The sequence below is a fragment of the Hypomesus nipponensis genome, chromosome 6, assembly GCF_054491055.1.
Source record: "Hypomesus nipponensis isolate SF chromosome 6, ASM5449105v1, whole genome shotgun sequence".
Taxonomy (NCBI): domain Eukaryota; kingdom Metazoa; phylum Chordata; class Actinopteri; order Osmeriformes; family Osmeridae; genus Hypomesus; species Hypomesus nipponensis.
In genome coordinates this window covers 5,950,001-5,970,361 of record NC_140366.1, presented here as the reverse complement: position 1 = coordinate 5,970,361, position 20,361 = coordinate 5,950,001, and the positions used below count along the sequence as shown (strand labels likewise).

The window sequence follows — 20,361 nt, the reverse complement described above, 5'->3', positions numbered from 1 at the left end:
AGCTGTTTTCTACCTAAATCAAGAGCTATATATTATTATTTGGTTGGTTTCTCACTGGGCAGTTGCTCTAGTTGTCTGAGTCCAACATCTAAAGCCCTACACCCAACAGTCCAGATGTGTCACCGACTTCATTCTGTTCCTGAAACGTAATGAACCCTCAATCCAAAACCATGACTCTGCACCGGGATTAAAATGACCAAAGTTGCTGTTGTTCTTTTAGGAAGGAAACCCAATTTCACCCACATTAGGAGTTAAATCACAGTGGGACTACTAGATTAGGGGTGATGGAAAGGATTTGTACTTCTCTGGTGAACCTCTTTGTAAACTTATTACAAAAGCACCAAAAATGGTTCAATATGGGTCATATCCTGGACTATTCTTTCAAAGTGGATTTGGAGAAATTCCTGTATTCTTTCGTGACAGCTTTCCTATGTGTTGAACTGTTGCATTGTACATAGAAACCTGATGACCCAAACCTGATGACATGATGTAGAGTAGGCTCTTTGATAGAGCTTTTTTTTCCAAAACAGAATCTTGGATGTACTTTTCACAACACAGAGCGCTTCACAGAGCAGCGGATGGTTCAAGAACGGACGGCAGTATGGACAGAAACGAGAGCGTTGGTCGGGGTTCAGCGTGTGAGATGATTGAGTGCCGTTTCGTCTCAGAGTTGTTGCTAACTGAATCTCCCCCCACCATAAAAACAAGCCGTCGAACAACTCGTATCAGTAGGGGCCAACTGACCACATGCATGCTCCCTTTCCCACCAACCACGGTGAATCTTCTCTGATTGTGAACATCTCCAAGTAAAAGACAAAAAGAAGCGAAATATTCAAACAAAATGGTGCTAGTCACTGTTGGGACCCCCTTTCTACCCGTGTCCCTGCTTAAAGAGCCAGGAAAGTAAACACATATTTACAAGTTAGTACATTTATTCATATATTGATGTAAATATATTACAGAAACGTTTATTTCATACCCAGTTCATCTTCAGCCCTCCACTCAAGTCTACTATTATGGGATGCCTACTGTGTTTGTGGTATGGGGTGGTGGTCTCCAAGGATACAGTATAAGCCGGGTAAACGAGGAGAAACGTGTGATGGGGCCTCACATTTGCAGCTTAAAGGTCGAGTCTGTGACAGCTGCTCGTGCGGGCGGGACTTCATCCCTCTCTACGATATCATCCACGTGTGTGCTTTCATCCATTCCCCTCCACAAGTATGTCAACCTTTTGTACTCGGTGGTTTGTATATGGAAAAGGAATGCGTTGTACTCATCCGTTGTTTTCGTGGTGATACAGAAAGGAATATGCTGTGTCTTGGTTCCTTCTTGAAAGGGATGTGTTAATAAACGCCGATGGAATAGGGGGGACGCTCTGGCTTGGGTTCATTTTCGTCTTCGTCTCGTCCACCCACACTGTGAGTGTTTGGAACAGCTACTGTCAGAGGTGACAGTACTGGTCCTTCTGAAGAGAAGCGTTCAATCACCAAACTTTGACTGCTGTTTGTCTGGCACCAACCATCCAGTAAACCCCTTTAGTTTCCACAGACAAAGTACCGAGCCCTCCTCCCTCTCATGCCTGTCGTCACTTGCTGACCCTGGAGGTCTTGATCTTCTGGATCTCCTTGGAGCTCAGGACCAGCATGCCGTTCTTGAAGCGTCCCACCTGGCCCGTGGGGGCGGAGCTACCTGAAGACTTCCTCTTCTCGTCCCTGGAGAGGAGAGGGAGAGAGGGAGAGAGGAAGAGGGAGAGAGAGTGGGGAGGGGGGTTATCATCAGGCCTTGGAAAAACAAGGACTCTGTAGTTCACCCTGAAGATCATGCGTGTCGTGTAGCAAGACTATCATGGAGTAGGATTGTGAATGGTAGGATAGTGGTAGGGTAGGATATGGTAGGGTTGGGTAGGATATGTTAGTGGAGGGGTAGGAAATGGTACGATAGGATATGGTAGGGTAGGATACGGTAGAATATGGTAGGGTAGAGTGAGGTGGGGTAAGGTAATATAGGGTCAGGTAAGGCTGGTCAATCCCACCTAGGTTTACTCTTCTTTTTCTTCTTCTTCAGGTCCTGGAAAGCAGACAAGTTATTAAGACTCGAGGGAACATCAGTCTGACAGACATGAAGGGTTTACCGAATAACTACTTCACGTCTTCAGATATTGTTAGTCGAGACAAAGCCTGGAGTGTCAAACTGTCATGATGAAACAATAAGATGGCTGCATCGACTCACTGTCTGGACCTCTTCCCTGGCTTTCTGCTTCTTGTCCTTACTCATCTGCTGGTACAACTTGTAGTTCACATATTCCTTTTTAGGGGGCTAAAAGCAAAGGGAAAACAACTTTTGAGTGGCTTCTTAACCCAGGGAACACATCCTTTGGCTACGTCTGAATAGAGCAGAGTGGATTTAATGGCACGGGCGTGAGGAAGAGAGATAGGATTCATATGAGAGACACAGACAGACAGACAGAGAGACAGACAGACACAGACAGACAGACAGAGATACAGACAGAAAGAGACAGACAGACACAGACAGACAGAAAGAGAGATAGAGACAGACAGCGACACAGACATAAAGACTGACAGACGCAGACAGAGAGACAGAGAGAGAGAGAGAATGTTCTCAGCTCCAATACCTTGGCTCCCAGCATGATGGCTCTCTCCTGTTCAAACATCCTCTGCTGCTCCTTCTTATACCCCGTGATCCCAAACCTGTGCACCTCTAACCGTGCCTGACACACACACACAAACATCTCTTAACAAGGAGCCTGTGTTTCTAATACATCTCACAAAGCCTTAAACCAATTAACAGAAAGAGCCAGAGACGAGATGAACCACTCGATGGGGGAAACATGATTACGGATCCGTTACCTTTTCTAAACTGAATTCTTCCAACAACTCCGGATTCTGTTTCTCCTTTGTTTTGGACTTCTGAAAGAGAAGGTGGAACGGTTGGCGATGCAGTGGTTCTGACAGGAGGCACAGAAATAGAACATGCTGGCTGGGGGGGGTGGGGGGGGGGGGGGGGGGGGGGGGGGACTGAAGAAAGAGAGAAAACTGGCATTTACATCAGCCTCAAGGGTGGTACGAAATGTCAATCTATACATGATGCAAGCTATATGAAATCAATGTCTTTGGGCTGATTATGGCCCATTCAGAACACTGGTGGTAAATGAAGCAGGATTATTTAAGACTGAGGCTATTATGCATATTCAATCATCCCGGACAACAATATTATTGTGACAACGTGATTGCTGCTGGTGCTTTGCTGGGTATATTTATAGGGCTGAGCTGCGTAGGATGACAAAGTGGAAGGAAGAACTGTGTGTGTCTGTGTGTGTATTCATCTTCCAATAGACACTGCTGTGATTCAAATAGAATCCGTTTTTTATAGGCTCTTTAATGCGATGGCGCAGAGGATCACATATGGCCACAGACCTATAGGCTGTGAGCACCAAACAACTACTTAAAACCTCTAGGAGGTCAAGGAAAGACTCAGAGCAAAAACATGAAGAAATGTCGGGGACACAATCTGTGTCCCAAAATGGCCACCCTTTTTGTAACTGTACAGTTTTACAATTTACTATAGGGGTGACTACTAATACCATGACCTCCCCTCTCCAACCGACCAATAACAAATCAGGCTATGGTTATGACCTACCTCGTTTATCTCAGGTGACGCTACATGTACCACGGGACTCTTCTTTGTCATTAGTTTCTTCATGGGGTCCTGGAAGGTCACCACTTCTACTCCTGGCGGATTATGTTGGTTGTCAGACTCTGTTTTCGTTACGTCGGAGCAGGTTCCTGAACCGTCCTGGTGCTGCACTTCCTCAATAAGACTGTCCTCATCTGCACATGCTTCTTTCCCCTCTTCCGCAGATCTTTTCCGTTTCTTTTTCTGTGATTTGTTTTTTCGCCTTGTTGGTCCATCACCTAAAACAATGAGATGCATGTACAATGCTTATCAATGACCACTGTTAGTGCCAATACTCATGTCATCTCAACAAGCACTGTACCGACTCGTCTCATGTCTAGCCACACAGTACTCTATACTGCCTCTCACTTTTCATCAAATCGTTTAGTGCTAATTGTTTGCTTAGTTATTTCCAGAATACGGTTATCAGTTGTGTGTGATCAGAAGTCAGAAAACAAACCAATATTGCAGGACGCGATTAAGAAGACGAATAGACAGCATTTAGCTTGTAGCAAGCTAACTAACTAGACGCATGCATGCTACGAAACTGCCTGCCATATTAGCACTAGCTAGCTAGCTAAGATGCATACAATTAATTTAACGCTATAAGGCAAGGTAAACCGATCCAGCTAGTCAAAGCATTAAATCATGGTAGGCTTCTTCTGATAAGATTGTCAACGAGTTAATCACGAACAACAGTTTGTTTACATGCTGGTGCCGGGTGAATGAAGCTAGCTCTAACTTTAGTCATGCTAGCTAGTTAGCTCCTGTTTGTGCTCACCAAAATCATACAGAGTGTTTAGGACATCGTCAAGATAGGACTGATCCAAGTCCTCTTCGTTTTCGTTGTTCATTTCAATCAATCGACACTGTTGCGGATCGGAAATTAAGTTTGTAGGAGTAAACTGCTTATCTACTGTATAACCTGTTTGACTGTAACTGATCCCACGTGGGAAAACGCGATAGAAAATTCAGGAGACAAAATGTTGTTTAGCGGTTACCGTAGTTACACTTATTGCACAAACAAGGAAGTGGAATACAGCACCACCCATGTGAGATTTTTCGATTGATTTTTTTTAAAGCGGAATTTATTCCGTATCAGTCGACAACACATTCATGCAACTTCCACGTTTTTATACATTTTAGTGAGGAATGGCTTCAAATTCTCTTTATTCGGTATGTATCCTTTGCAAACTTGACACCAGGCTGGCTCGTTTCTAGCTACAGTAACCCACCACCAGCTGCCCAACCCACTCATACTTTTAAGTTTGACACTTTTGACTCTTTTCAAAAAAAATGTTATAAGTTAGGGAACGAGCATAGTGGTATTTTATATACAGGTACATGCAACTATATTTGAGCTTAGTTTTGTTATGGCATACATGTATTGCCTGGTGGTAGCTAGGTGACCTTAGCTACATAATTGCACAATACATTACATTTTTACATTTAGTCATTAAGCACATTGTGCGTTGTCTGCTCAGCAAAAGGACCCAGTGCTGAAAAAGAGGGATGACTTCGAAGACATTTTGGAGGAGCGGAGGAACTCAAGCGATATGAGATATGTTTTGAAATGCTACGCGCCCCCACTGTATAAAGGAGTGACGCCCTGCACAGCCAGCAAGCTGAAGGACATCGTCCTTCATTCTGATCAGCTCCGCTATGTCATCAATCAGGTAATCTTATCACTTGTTTATTCAGTCAATGCAGCGTCACAAACTGATTGTCAAGTGTGCCACGTTTTAGTTTGCCAAGTGAGTTCGGGCTCAGTTTAGTCTACAGCTAAGAGAACAGGGTCACACAAGCCCTTGAGAGACATTGATATGGTTATCTGTATCGCTTGGATGTGAGAGAGAAAACAACACGATCACGGTCACTATCTCCTATTCATTGGTGGACGGCTGTGTGCGCCTAGCTGTCCAGGGAGACTGGCGAGGAGCGCAAGCTCCTCCAGAAGGAGGCCTCGGCCATCTTGGATGAAATGGCTCATCGCCAGCAGATCAGCACCGTCCGGTTCTTAGCCTACACGCTCACCAAGGCCTTCAAGATCATCTTCCGGAACATCCGGGTTAACGAGGATGGCATCCAGAGGGTGAGTCTGCAGTCGAAGACACACACTGTGAACGAAGACACACACACACATACGCTCACACACACATACACACTCACTCCCTCTCTCCCCGCCCTCTCAGCTGCAGCAGGCCATCCAGGAACACCCAGTAGTCCTCCTGCCCAGTCACCGTAGTTACATGGACTTCCTGCTGATGTCGTACATCCTGTTCACCTACGACCTCACCCTTCCGGTCATCGCGGCCGGGATGGGTAAGCATCCCATCTTGGACATGGGCCGAGTTGGACGTCGTACTTCAATATGGTTATGCCCTGTTGTCGTTTTTTCCCTGTAGATTTCATGGGAATGAAGTTCATAGGAGAGATGCTGCGGATGTCGGGGGCGTTCTTCCTCCGCCGCTCGTTCGGAGGAGACAGGCTGTACTGGGCTGTGTTCTCGGAGTACGTCAAGACCATGCTGAGGGTGCGTTCACAGCCGTTGCACGGCGCCAAGCTGTTGCGCAACGTGTCACTCTTAAAGAATGACTTCATTCTTCCTCTATTTTTTTCCAGAACTACACCAAATTCTGACATTGAAGTGCCAGGTGGAACTCTTTACTTGTGTTTCAGAGTGGATACGCACCAATCGAGTTCTTCCTCGAAGGAACCAGAAGCCGAACGTCCAAGTCCCTGACACCAAAATTAGGTAGGGGGAACATCACCATGGAGACCCGTCGAGAGAAGCTGTTCTGAGCCCATACACCCAGACTCCTCACTGCACACAGTCAGTGTTTACCCGCTAGCTGAAGCAGGGTGAGAGAGTACAATCCCCCTCTCCCTCAGTCATACCTGTCAGTCTTCCGACTGGAGGTCACTGCTGACCTGGCCTGCTGTTTTGCTGAGGGAAGCACTTTTCTTGTTTTGGATACTTACAAAAAAAAAAAAAAATCCCAGCGTGCAGGGGGGCGGCAGGTGGCAGGAGCTGGCATTTGTGCTGGCGTTGCTGTTGAACACTCTGGGGAGAGGTGCCACACTGCCTCTGCCTCCGTACGCCTCCGTCTTCCACCCGAGGCACAGATGGCGGAGCGCTCATTTACTGTACCACATTTCCCCCTCAGAATGATAGCCTGGTTGTAAGACCTGAGGTAAATGCATTATAAAAATAAATAAAAAAAGTCTATTTTTCTAAGCCCGGAGAAGCTGGTGTTTAGCAGAACGGCCGTGTCCACATCCACGCAATGCTCTGTGGTACAAATGGACGGATGAAGGAATGGATTAATACAACGAGTCTAAAGCAGATGGAGGGATGAAGGAAGAATGGTCGAAGGCTTTTGTCCGTCTTCAGCATAGCATTGTTCTCCTTCCTGTCCAGGTCTGCTGAACATAGTGATGGAGCCCTTCTTCAAGGGTGAGGTGTTTGACGTCAGCCTGGTTCCGGTCAGCATCAGCTACGAGAGGATCATGGAGGAGACTTTGTATGCCCGGGAGCTTCTGGGCGTGCCCAAACCCAAGGAGTCCACCTCCGTGAGTCTTCCCATTGGCTCTGCTCCTGTCAGTCAAACGACAGACAACCTATCACAGGATCCCGTTCACACCCTCCTATGTATTCACCCGTTTACTGTCACGTTTGTCTGCTCATCCACCCACCCACTTATGAATTGGTTCCTCCATTCTTAGCGCGCGTGTGTTTTGCCCCCTCAGGGTCTGCTGAAAGCCCGCAATGTCCTTAGCGAGGACTACGGCAGCATCCATGTCTACTTTGGCCAGCCAGTCTCAGTCAGAAGTCTGGCTCACAGCAGAGTCAACCGAGCCGAGTACAACCTTCTACCCAGGTACACACCCTAACCCTCGCAGGGCCCCAATGAGAAGGTGTCCATGTTTTGCGGTGAGTCCTTTGGTTCCCCCATTGACCCCTTCCGTTTCAGACACATTCCCAGAAGGCCGAGCAGGGAGGCCCAGGCGTTGGTGAACGACGCGGCTTATCGGGTCGTGCGTCTGCAGGAGGAGAACATGGTTCTGAAGCCCTGGGTTCTGATGGCCCTGTTGCTGCTCCAGAACCAGAACCACACCACCGACCAGGACCAGGGCATGGAGCTGGAGCTGCTGACGGAACAGAGCCTGTGGCTCAGACACCTGGCCCGGGAATACGGGGCCTTCCTGGACTGGCCTGGTACAGACACACACACACATACACACACACACACATATACACACTCACACACGGACTGGCCTGGTACACACACACACACACACACACTTTCTCACACACACACACTCACTCACTCACTCACTCACTCACTCTAGGTTGAGGTGGTAATTGTTTGAAACACTAATATTTGATATCAAGTTGCCTTTGATGTGAGGAAAACTTCATGTTTGCTTAGTGGTATACATGTAGGTCTCTCTCTGTCCTCCAAAAAACAATCACAAATCCTGTTGAGGCGGGAATGTTGCACCTTTACGCCGCTCTGCAGTTCAGTATGAAAGGTGCGATAAGCACTCTGTACTCCCCGCCCCTTCTCCAGACCATGTCCCTCCAGCCGCGGTGGTCTCCTCCAGCCTGGCTCTCCACAAAGGCCTGGTGTGTGTGTCCGGAGGCCGCGTGAGGCTGCTGGAGGCAGGCTCCTCTCCCTCCTCGACCAGCCCAGAGGAGAGCCTCTTCTCCCGGGCCGTGGGCATGCTGGCCTGCACCTCCTACAGGAACCAGGTCCTCCACATCTTCCTCAGACCAGCCCTGCTGGCCACAGCCATGCACACTGCCAACTCCACGGCGAAAGGTGAGCGATTCGTGCGCGGAAATGTTCCCCCCCGAATCGGGTCGAGTCGTCTAGAGAGTGGTCTTCGTCGTCGAGTCTGAGGGGTTTTCGTTGTTGGTTTAAAAGGGGGCCTTCCTCAGAGCCTGTCTAACTGCACCTTGTCTGTTTTCAGAGGAGGTCTACAACGGCTTCAGCTTCCTCAGGGACGTCTTCTCCAACGAGTTCATCCTCTGTCCTGGAGACGCGGTGCAGGTACGAGCAGAAACCCGTCTAGACAGTACTGTCTAGACAGTAGTGGGTTTTTCTTTCCCCCCCCCCGGTTCATTTATCAGTCAGTCAATACAGGCAGTAGTATGCAGGTGAAGGGGGGTGGTGAATCTGTTCCGTGTCGTGTAGGACTACGAGGAGGCGTGCTACCTGCTGGTGAAGACCGGGGCTGTGCAGGTGCTCCAAGATGACCTGCTGGGGACCGACAGGGGACAGGACACACTGTCCTTCCTGGTGGCTGTCCTGGAGCCTTTCATTCAGGGATACCAGGTACACACACACACACACACACACACACACACCCTTAGACAGGGATGCCAGGTACACACACACCCACACACCCTTAGACAGGGATACCAGGTACACACACACCCACACACCCTTAGACAGGGATGCCAGGTACACACACGCACACACACACACACACACACCCTTAGACAGGGATGCCAGGTACACACACACACACACACACACACACACACACACACACCCTTAGACAGGGATACCAGGTACACACACACACACACACCCTTAGACAGGGATACCAGGTACACACACACACCCTTAGACAGGGATACCAGGTACACACACACAACCTTAGACAGGGATACCAGGTACACACACACACAACCTTAGACAGGGATACCAGGTACACACACACACACACACACCCTTAGACAGGGATACCAGGTACACACACACACACACACACACACCCTTAGACAGGGACACCAGGTACACACACACACCCTTAGACAGGGATACCAGGTACACACACACACATCCTTAGACAGGGATACCATACCAGCTGGGCTGTGTACGGTCTGCACCCTCCCTTCCAGGGCCAGTTCAACCGGCAGTTTCTGTGTCATTGGTGTCCTGAAGGTGGTGTGTCGGTTCCTGTGTGAGGAGGCAGGGGAGGGGCTGACGGAGAAAGAGTTTGTCCTGGCCGTCAGGAGTTTCGCTGTCAAGCTCATCCTAGCAGGTAGGTAAACTCCAGCTTGCTCGTTCGCACGCACACTCGTTCGCACGCACGCTCGCTCAGTCACTCGCACAATGAAGGTTGTGAAGGTCGGGGCGTGTGTGTGCACGTCCACAGGCAGTGTGAGGTGCTACGAGGTCTTGTCGTCGGACCTGCAGAGAAACGCCCTGGCGGCTCTACTGCGCATGGGGACGGTACAGAAGGTCAAAGGGTAAGAGCACATGCACCAGCCCGCTGTCCGTTAAGACGGACGAACCGTTAAGACGGACAAACCGTTACGCACTTCAATCCATATTCCGAAATGGTTTGGATGAATGAGAGGGTGTCTTGAGTCCTACGGAAAAAGGTTTGACTTAGCAGAATGTCAACTGGGATGAGATCCTAACCCATGTTAGAGAGGTATAAACTGTATTTTTGAATGGCGGGAGTGTTTGGTCCCTAAGTCTTCTGCTTCTTTGCTTTGTCTCAGAGCTGACCAGGTGACCCTGAAGGTGAACAAAAAGGCGGTGAACTCACTAGAAGACACGTTGGGTAAGAGACTGCTAGCTACCGAAGCACACACGAGGCTATGGTAGACCATTGGGTGTACGATGGGCGTGCTTTGGTCCCAGGCATGAGGTGCAGAGAAAATCGAACAGTAGATATGATTTGTCATGACTAACCCAGTAATTGTAATTGTACAGAGGGCTGAACTACAAGAAGTTATGTTGTATAAGGAGATGGCTTTACACTAGGGTTAGGGTTAGTCCTCTGTTTTGCTAGATCTGTTCCGCTGTCTCCTTGCTTCTATCTAGCTACCCTGTTATCCAGACTACAATATCTGTTCCAGTTAAACTGTAGTTTCCGGTGTTTGCTTTCTAGTTTTCTTTGATGCTGCTGAGAAGCACCTTGACAGCTAGCTAGCCAGCTAGTTAGCTAACTCACCATGGGCTTTCCCAACACAACAGTCGTTTTTATGTTTCGTTTTATGTTTCAGTTTTTCTCAACCCCCGCCTTCTCTCTCTCTTTGCACCCTTCATTCCTTTTCTCGTCTCCCCTTTCCTCTCTCTCTGAAATCTCTCTCACTCACCCAGGAGGAAAACTTTGCGCTCAGAAAGCTGTCCTCGCTCGCCTCTAACTGTCGTCCTCACCGGGGCCGATGGAAAGACTGGAGAGAGCATGTCTTCTGGCTTCATTAGCATACGAAGCTGAGCGTTCCAGAAGCTTCTGCATTCCACCGCTGGGGCCGACTACAAAGGCTGCCGTCAGACATCTGCTAGCGGGGACTTCACACACCTGCCACGTGGAGCTGTCCTCTCACAAGAAGAGGTTTTCGACGGTTAACACCTCACAAAGTTTATGATGTCTCCAGGCCCCCGACTAAACCCTTGTGTCTCTCTTCAGAAACCTTTTGAATCAGATCTGACGCTGCCAACTCGAGTCTTGAAGTATCTGGTTTTGATTAACGTGCGTGATGTAATACGTTGTGGCGTGTGTCAAATGTTCTAACTGCTTGGACTCCAGCTCTGTCTACTGCTGTTTGTTACAACAAAAATAGAGGTCTGCTTTTAGATAACAATGTTTAATAGGTTTTGTTTGCACTTTTGTATTAATCTACGTATATGTTTGCACAGTGATGTGGACCTAGGTCTGTCGAATGATGTTCCTATCTATAGTTCTATATTCCCCTTTTGTAAAGAGAATTGTTACCTTTGTAGCTTTGGGGGGTTTAAAAATGACCCGAAAGGAGGATTGGATTATGTTATTAAGTGGGTGATAGTAGTCTATTTATATTAACGCTGGTTAAATGGAGCATTAACCATATTCAGATATTGTATTTTAACATTACAATCGATTACAAAGGATTGAATTCAGTCAAAGTGGACCTGAACCACCTACGAACCAAGCCAAAAGAGGTGGATTTTACGAGCCAACAGTCTGTTACCATGGATTCCCCTGAACCGTGTTGTCATTGAGCAAGACCCGTGTTTCCTGCGGCGTGGTGTTTACGGCTCTTCCCATACCCTCAGCTACAAACTCTCAGCAGCATATCTAACGCCAAAGTGTTTCGCCGTCGCTTAACCGAAGGATCCTTTTGAAGATGTTGAACACGGTCGTTATTGGACACTCTCTACAGCTGGTTTGGACAACTTTTGTCCTATGCAACACCGAGCGTTAGCGACTGAGGTCCTGGCTGTTGACGCCTCATTGTTTACACGAACCAACACACAAACAGGAAGTTTATCGACTGTATGGGTGAGTGGAAGTTTGTGATGCCAAGGGAAGCAGATACACAGCCTCTCCTGTTCTGGCCAAAGCATTCTTACTGTCTGTCGCCTTTATGTAGACTGTGTTGATGTAGTGACTGTTTTGGAGAACTGGTTAAATGCTTTACCATTGGTGACTGTCCTTGTGGTGAGTCACAACAAAGCTATCTGAAGGTTTCGCTGTGAAGACCTATGACGATCCTGAGGTCTACACTTGGAATCTGCTGACTGGTGTGTATCAGGTTAATAAAGGATTTTTTGAAGCATCATGGCTGGTTGTGTGTGTTAGCAACTCTGCTCAAGATGCTCTGGAGCCACAGTCCTTACTATCTGTATTCACGATCAGGCTTTTGTTATCTTTTATTATAATTCATGGACTGGTAATCCATTTAATCTGGTGCCAAGGATTTATTTTCGAAATCATTGACCGTGGAACCCTAAAGCATCATTGTGAACCGCTGGTGGAAAATGTCCTAAACAGCCATACAACGACTGACTCCTGTCACTAACATCGTCACCTCAGGAACGTCCCCCCGTCATGTAACTCTGGCCCACCTCTAGGTGGAAGTGTAGCTCTTCGAATGCATCCACTCTCGTCCCTCCTCTTCCCCTCTCCCACTCTCCTCCTTCCCCTCCTCCTTGCGGACAGGCAGGTCGCTTAACAACAGCAGCATTGCTAATTAGATTGTCTTCTGCCCGGGCTGCTGAGTAAAAGCCCTGCAGTTAGACAGACAGGCAGGCAGATGTACTGTAGACAGGCAGGCCGACAGGCATGCAGATGGACAAATATACAGGGAAGAAAACAGGTAGGCAGGCAGACAAATGGACTGGCTAGCAAAAAAGCAGGCAGGCGGGTAGGTAGGTAGGTAGGTAGGTAAGCAAACAAGCAAAAAGGTGTAGGCAGGCGGAAGAGGAGGGGCTGGGGTAGAGGCTGAGGCAGGTCTAACTGCTCCCTGTTCCTCCTCTCCATCCATCTCCAGCTGAAAGATGGCTACAGCTTTATCAGCACTTTGTGTGTGGCTCCTGCCATGCTTTATTTAAGGGGGCATGAACCAGATTAACTGTTCTCAACTGGGGTATAGCCTTCCGTAAAGGCGTGTGTGTGTGTGTGTGCGTGTGGACAGAAATGCCGTTTCAGTGCTATTGTTTTCCTCCGGATATGAGCAGTTTGGAGTCCCTTGTCAAGTCCCCGCCCCCCTCGCCTCTCGCCCCTCAGTCCCCATCTCTACCCTCCCCTCTCTTAACACGTTGTTCTCCAAAGCCCCCCCCCCCCCACACACACACACACACACACACACATTCAGGTATGTCCTGTCATGCTGAAGACACTGTGTGAACTCTCACCAGGGAGTGGATCCATTAGCACTCATTTCAGCTTACACCCTCCACCTCCCGCCTTCCCTCTCTGCCCGCGTGTGGGGGGTGTTTTGTGCGCGCGAGAGACAAAAAAAAAGTGTGCGTGCACGTGTGTCAAAGAGAGATACGAAGCATTTGCGTGTGCGCGGAGAGCAGGAAAAAGCGACAAAACCGACTGTGCTTTCGGTGTGTGAGAAAGTGAGAGTGTGTTTGTGTGTGTTTCTCCGGCGCTGTGGGATTTCTGGAGCTGCCAGTTCTGACAGGTAAATAAATAATAATCCTGTGATGGCGACCGCAACGCAGTGACAACCAGAGGAAGATTTAATAAAATCCAATAGGATCTAATTGAGGTGGTGAGCCGGAACCAAACCAACCCCCTGGAGAGCTATCAGTCTCTATTTCTGTCCTTCTCTCTGAGGAACACGTCATCTCTGACAGAAGAAAGTCTTTGGTAAACGAATAGGTCTGCCAGGGTGAGTACTGGCTCTCCAGCTCCCTGTCCCTCTTCCCATAAATTTCCTTGTCTCCTAAAAGCTCTCAGTTGCAGTTGACCAGTAAGACACCTAGGTCCACCTTCAAGAGTAAGTACAGGGTTAATGAATTCGATTTCAGTCCGTTCACTGGAATGTTCTGCAACATGAGTTGTTGGTTTGTCTACTTACATTTAATATATGGCTCACAGTAATGGAAAAGTATTTTTCATTAGCTAAAGCTTTTAGCTTGTTGCTCAAAAACTAATTAATGTTCTCAAGGAAAAAGGGGTTATATTTTGTTGACGCAAAGCAATGAGCGAGCACCGAATGAAAAATTGGTTTCTTCTTTCTTCAAGCTGTGAAAGGTTTGTTCTCCTGGTTATTAGGCAGAACCCGCCCTACTTCTGTTCTTCTGTCTTGTCTCTCTGTACCCCCTCAGGTGACTGTCATCTTCTCCCTGTGTTCTACCTGAGAGAAAAAAAGAAAGAGAGACACAAAGAGATGAAGGATCACAGACTGCCTGCTCCTCTCTCGACTCCTTCCCCCTTTCCTTCTCTCCTCCTCCTCTCCACCTCCGAACCAGCCTGTCGAATGATATGAAACGAACCTACTGTGTGTTACACGATACCTCCGTTCCCTGCATGGCTATTAAGTTGAGAAAAAACATTGTTGGTCTTCCTGGTGTTGGTTCTAGTATTTTCCACTAAAAGTCACATAGGCCACGGTCCTATTTCCTTTTCCAGTCAGTGCTATCTACTCCGACACCAAGTCCTTCTAATAAGCCCCCTGCTCTCTATCTCTGGGCACCGCGGATGCAAGACGACACAAATAATCCAAAAGCAATTGGAACAACCCCCGAGAATGATGAGTCAGGCCATTTCCATTTCAGGTTATGCATTATTAGAACACTGACTCTGGGCATGCAACCTGAAACATCCCTCTCTTTCTCATTTCTCTCTCTCTCTCTCTCTCTCTCTCTCTCTCTCTCTCTCTCTCTCTCTCTCTCTCTCTCTCTCTCTCTCTCTCTCTCTCTCTCTCTCTCTCTCTCTCTCTCTCTCTATCTCTCTCTATGTCTCTCTCTCTCTCTCTCTCTCTCTCTCTCTCTCTCTCTCTCTCTCTCTCTCTCTCTCTCTCTCTCTCTCTCTCTCTCTCTCTATCTATCTCTCTCTCTGTCTCTCTCTCTCTCTCTGTCTCTCTCTCTCTCTCTCTCTCTCTCTCTCTCTCTCTCTCTCTCTCTCTCTCTCTCTCTCTATCTCTCTCTCTGTCTCTCTCTCTCTCTCTCGCTCTCTCTCTCTCTCTGGGAAGAGGACGCATATGGGGAAGAGAAACACGCTTACACACAAGCATGCGCGCACACACACACGCATGTAGATATATTCTTCGTTGAGAGACTTTTTACTTTTGACGCGCTGGCACACACACACACACAAACACACACACACACACAGCGCAGCAGTTGCTAATGTGTCCCAGTGATCTGTGAGCTGGGAGCTGGCTCAGGAGTGAGCCCAGCCAACCCTGACGAGTCGGCAGACAGATGTTGTCAAATGGGTTCATACCCACACAGTTCAAGTCCCTCTTAAGGCCGTCAGATCAAAGCCCTGATTGGCTCTGCCGGATGAGAGGCGGGCTCCTGGGAGGGAGCGGGGAAATTGCATTTGCTGCCACTACAAGAGAGAGATAAGAGGAGATTTGTTCTTAGAATGCAATGACAGGGCAAGGTTATCTGGCTGCTACCTGACAGAGTAGCAGGAGGGGGGGAGGGGGGGGGCAGAGAGGATGACAGGGGAGGTGAGGAGCATAGGGGAGACGAGAAGAGAGGAGAGGGAGGGAGATGATAGGAAGAGGAGGAGACGAGGGCAGCAGTGCAGGGAGGAGGGAGGAGAGGGGGTGGTGGGGCAGCACATTTAACAGACAGCCTCTCTGGCGGTATGCTCACGTGGAGCGTTCATTTGGGATCTCCAAACTTTCCACGGTCAAACAGGAAGCTGTGTGCGTGACTCATGTACTTAGGACACGACACGTCAGTTTTCACTTTCTCCTGGCCCGGAGAGAGAAAACGATGACTTGTTGACATGTGCCATTGATAATCCATCCACTTTTCCTCCCTCTCTATTTCTAACTATCACTCAGTGCTACTTTCTTTTCCCCTGTCCCCTCCTCATTCTGGTCATTCATGGCAGTGTTTGGCATGTGTGGCAGCATGTCCATGGGACTGTTGTGTGTGTGTGTGTGTGTGTGTGCACAAGGTGGAATTTGAGTGTGTGCATTCGTGGCTGTTGGCGTGTGTGATGTGCGTGTGTCTGTGTTTGCATGTGTGCGACGTGTGTGCGTGCGCCCGTCTGTCTGATATGTGTGTGTGAGCCCGTCTTTGTGTGCGTGTATCTGTGCGATGTGACTGTGTGTGACTGCCTGTGTGTGTGAGTGTGTATGTGTGTGTGCACGTGTATGCTGAGTGTGTCTGCCCGTGTGTGTGTGTGTGTGTGTGTGTGGGCAGTGGGGCGCCAGGTAGCGGCACACCCAGGGAGGGGAAAGCCAAGCGACAGCGAGGACAGGTGTCAGAGAAGTGCTGTCTGGAGACGGAGCTTAGGGATGTCTGGAAAGAACTCCGTCTGACAACCTCACACACACACACACACCTACACACACGCGCGCGCGACGACACACTCGACACACCTCGCCCCCTCCCGCCCCCTGCCTCTTTGGATGGGTGTGTCCTTGCTCCATCACCCAGGTCAGAGGCACCATGAAATATTGAACAGGATGGAGAAGGGTGGGGGTGGGGTTGGCGGTGGGGGGAGAGTGTGGCAACGATAGGGAGATGAGGACAGATGAAAGGGAAGGGGGGGGGAGGGGGAGGAGAGGGGGAGGAATGGTAAGAGGAGGCTGGGGAGAGGGGATCAATGATAGAGAGATACTAAGACAGAGAGAGAAACAGAGAGGGAAACTGAGAGAAAGAAAGAGAGGGAAACTGAGAGAGAGAGAGACATGGAGAGAGAGAGAGAGAGAGAGAGAGAGAGAGAGAGAGACAGAGAGAGAGAGAGAGAGAGAGAGAGAGAGAGAGAGAGAGAGAGAGAGAGAGAGAGAGAGAGAGAGAGAGAGAGAGAGAGATGTGATGGTGGGGGTGACTACAAAAGGCCAACTTTCTCCACAGGGATTTTGTGTGATTGCTTCAGTAGTCTTAAAACACACAGTCTAGTTGTGAAGGAAGTTTGAACCACCAGTGTCTCAAAAGAGTCAGTCAAGTGAAGTCTACAGGTCATCGCACCAGAGACACAGCAACCAAGACACCAAACTCCATCTGAAAGTCCGTCAAGAACGAAGACAGTTTTTTTTCCCTCCCAGTTCTATTCTTATTGTTGTATCTTTTCGCAGTACCTCCACATTACACTGAGCAATAACTTATACTCCTGCATTTTCCCTGTGCTTTCTGAAGATGCTGAAAACTTCCCCTGTATTGACTTTCTATAATCCCCTTCTGTCTCAGAAACGAAGCCAGTTTAGCCAGACAAACAACTGTCATCTCAGTGGGAATGGAATGAGGGAGATGAAAAGGAGAGGCGAGGAAGAGGGGGAAGGTAAGAGGGGGAGTTGAGAGGAGGAAAGGGTAGAAGACGGCAGCCCTGGAGGTGATATATAGCCTGCTATGGAGAGTTAAATCTCTCCTCAAGGCCTCGCCAGTCTAGCTTGTCCAATAAAAAGATGCATTGGCCAAGCACCGCCTCCTCCTAAAAAATCTGCCGCGGAGAGAAGCACCCGAACAAGCTGGAGATAAACATCCGTCCAGGATGGAGGGGAGAGAGGGACAGAGAGAGAGCGAGAGTGAGAGAGAAAGAGAGAGAGAGAGAGAGAGAGAGAGAGAGAGAGAGAGAGAGACAGAGAGTGAGAGAGAGAGAGAGAGAGAGAGAGAGAGAGAGAGAGAGAGAGAGAGAGAGAGAGAGAGAGAGAGAGAGAGAGTGAGAGAGAGAGAGAGAGAGATAGAGAGAGAGAGAGAGAGTGAGAGAGAAAGAGAGAGAGAGAGAGAGAGAGAGAGAGAGAGAGAGACAGAGAGAGAGCGAGAGTGAGAGAGAAAGAGAGACAGAGAAAGAGAGAGACAGAGAGAGAGAGAGAGAGAGAGAGAGAGAGAGAGAGAGAGAGAGAGAGAGAGAGAGAGAGAGAGAGAGAGAGAGAGAGAGAGAGAGAGAGAGAGAGAGAGAGAGAGAGAGAGAGAGGCAGGGCACATCCCAGCCTCACACAGGCCCGGGAGCAGGGAGGGGTCCATACTTTTCTTCCTGGTTTGTAGCCTATGTGTGTCATAAAAAAGAAGAAGAAAAAAGAACTTGTCTCGTCGGTCACGGCAAACAACACTTTTGGAATGTTCAGCTGTGTGTTCTGGAAAATTACACAATAATTAAGTATCCTAATTAAGCCGTCAGCCGTGCATCTGCCAGTGAAGCTGAACGAGTGGGAGAAGGCGGTTAAAAACGTCTGACGCTGCACTTCTGGAGGGCCGAGCTGAACGTGTTGCAGGCTACTGCAGCTAAGGGCTTCTGTTTCAAACAGCTGCTCCTCGGGCTACTTAAAACTCCACTGTGGCTGTTTAGGTAACAGCCAAAGTACTGTAGCAACCAATGTCAATGAATTTAAGGAGGTCAAAAATTCACCACGCTTTGTGATGGTCGCGTGTTAGTTTAATCATGCGGATCAGTGGCGGACTCCTTACCTGAGGGGCGGGGGCGATTTTTGAAAGGGCACCAGCTGCATATGGTGGGGCACAGGGGGTTTGCTAGACTTAACGCTCTACTAGGGCACAGGCCCCTCGTTAGAGCTACTCATCACTTTTATTTTCCTTCCAAGCTTCCTCAAGAAGCGTGCAATACAATACACTATACAAACTTCCCTCGCTTAACCCACAATATGTACAGTTCAGGGATGTAGGTTTGATATCAGCTTAGGCAGGGACATCCATGAGCACATGCGAGCATGCCAATTTCTTTCGCAACAATTTGCACGCAAAAAAAAGCTTCATGTAATATGATAAGTATGACTCGTGTTGTTGTTATTTTTGAGTCAAAATAAGACGCACGTTTCCTTCACCCTCGGTAGAGCACCCTCAAGGGCACTGCATCACGTTTTCTTGCACACTGGGCCACCGTACAGGACCGACCCCTGAGTCCACCACTGAAGCGGACGATGGTCACCAAAAGGACTGGAGTGTGTTGATGGAGAGGATGGCCGCGTTTTATTTTAGACCGGCCATCTCCCGGGAATGTGCGCTTGTCTGTTTTGTTTTTCCAAAACCTTTTGACAGTTTGCCGTGGCACTCCGGAGGGAATGCTGTGTTACATTATCGCCTGTGCTGCGCTGTTAGGGTCAGGTTGGGGTTGAGGCTAGCTCTCCTCTGCTAAACACTGGGTTTCAGTGTGCTCGGTGTACTGCAAACACAGACACCGCTCGCATTGCCCGCTGCTCGCTATGGTCCTCGTTCCATTTCATGTCCTTGAAATCATTTCTGTACTCTCAAAGCCTCCCTTTTATGTCCACATTTCAAGTAGTTACATTTGAGATTGCAACCCATGAGCTATAAAACAAGAAAAAGAAAAAAAGGGTAGGGCTAATTTGTTAATTGCAATGCAGGTCAGGACCAAGGCCACTATCATGGAATATTTTGAAAAGTGTGCCGCATTAGTCTGTGAAAATCCCTTCACGAGAGGCTTGGTCTTCCTGTTGGGATCTCAGTGTCTGCTACTGTCCGTACAGGTAATGGTAGGCTGTACTTGGCTGCATGGATGGGAAAATGCTATGTCCTATCTATAATATTAGGTTTCACATATCTGTAATAAATGTAATATATTATGAAATATATTATCTATTACTTATTATTATAAAATCTGGGCGAGAGAAAGACTAAAGCTAAATTTAGCACAGTTTCCCAAAGGCTGCTGTTGTTCCTTCTTGCTGTTGTTCCTTTTTTTCTTCCTATACGCACATATTCTACAGTATTTGGGTGGCTCACGGTCCAGAACCTAACTGTTAGTAATATGTTGCCCCCCAAATTATTTTGATAATTGGAAAAAAAAGAACAAAAAAAAAACCGTTTGAATCTCAGATGGATACACTCAGGGTCTAATGAAGATATAGGCCACAGGCAAACATCTTAACTTGTGATACGAAAACACACAAGTTCATTCAGTAAATCATTCCAATGTTTTTTTCCATAAGACTTATCATTGTAACCCCCATGTTGCAGCATGTGAGAGACTGGGGGAGTCCATGTTTGGGAGTTTCCCCTCACCTATATTTTGAGCCAGGACCAGTGGTCGTCACCTTCTCTACAATATGCAAGTATGTTACCCTTCATGGTCTGAGGTTTGATGCTGCAACATTTCTCAATGTCTTCATGGGCAGCTTACTCTGTGATTCTAAGTTTTTTTTTTTTTTTTTCTTGCCACAATGCCCCTCAATCCATTGTTGACAACATGGTTTTTAAGATGAGAGCTGTTCTTTTTTAGCTTGCTCATGTTGCTGGAGTTATGTCTGAAGGTACGCACTTGGAGGTT

At 48.2% G+C, this 20,361-nt stretch overlaps 2 protein-coding genes across 2 annotated transcripts; one reads left to right on the top strand and one right to left on the bottom strand.

Moving 5' to 3' along the window:
* Window positions 1-914: 914 nt before the first annotated feature.
* Window positions 915-4,689, bottom strand: fsaf1 (40S small subunit processome assembly factor 1). Its single transcript, XM_084699942.1, has 7 exons — window positions 4,475-4,689; window positions 3,658-3,932; window positions 2,868-2,927; window positions 2,633-2,728; window positions 2,230-2,316; window positions 2,033-2,067; window positions 915-1,712 (listed from the first exon to the last, which is right to left on the bottom strand). The coding sequence occupies exons 1-7, from the start codon at window positions 4,545-4,547 to the stop codon at window positions 1,586-1,588; spliced, it is 753 nt and encodes a 250-aa protein (XP_084556068.1). The 5' UTR covers window positions 4,548-4,689; the 3' UTR covers window positions 915-1,585.
* A 19-nt stretch (window positions 4,690-4,708) lies between these two features.
* gnpat (glyceronephosphate O-acyltransferase) lies at window positions 4,709-12,262 on the top strand. Its single transcript, XM_084699940.1, has 16 exons — window positions 4,709-4,869; window positions 5,178-5,369; window positions 5,609-5,785; window positions 5,886-6,015; window positions 6,099-6,226; window positions 6,373-6,448; window positions 7,115-7,266; window positions 7,444-7,574; window positions 7,668-7,912; window positions 8,268-8,519; window positions 8,671-8,750; window positions 8,895-9,035; window positions 9,651-9,750; window positions 9,865-9,958; window positions 10,217-10,278; window positions 10,821-12,262. Exons 1-16 carry the CDS (start codon window positions 4,846-4,848, stop codon window positions 10,862-10,864), a joined length of 2,028 nt encoding a protein of 675 aa, XP_084556066.1. The 5' UTR covers window positions 4,709-4,845; the 3' UTR covers window positions 10,865-12,262.
* The last annotated feature ends 8,099 nt before the right edge of the window (window positions 12,263-20,361 follow it).

Coding starts and splice junctions, on each gene's coding strand:
- fsaf1 (XM_084699942.1), bottom strand. CDS start 4,547: ATGAACAACGAAAACGAAGAGGACTTGGATCAGTCCTATCTTGACGAT. Junction 3,933..4,474: donor AAACACTCTGTATGATTTTG/GTGAGCACAAAC, acceptor TCATTGTTTTAG/GTGATGGACCAACAAGGCGA. Junction 2,317..2,632: donor CCATCATGCTGGGAGCCAAG/GTATTGGAGCTG, acceptor CTTTGCTTTTAG/CCCCCTAAAAAGGAATATGT.
- gnpat (XM_084699940.1), top strand. CDS start 4,846: ATGGCTTCAAATTCTCTTTATTCG. Junction 5,786..5,885: donor ACGAGGATGGCATCCAGAGG/GTGAGTCTGCAG, acceptor CCGCCCTCTCAG/CTGCAGCAGGCCATCCAGGA. Junction 9,959..10,216: donor ACGGTACAGAAGGTCAAAGG/GTAAGAGCACAT, acceptor GCTTTGTCTCAG/AGCTGACCAGGTGACCCTGA.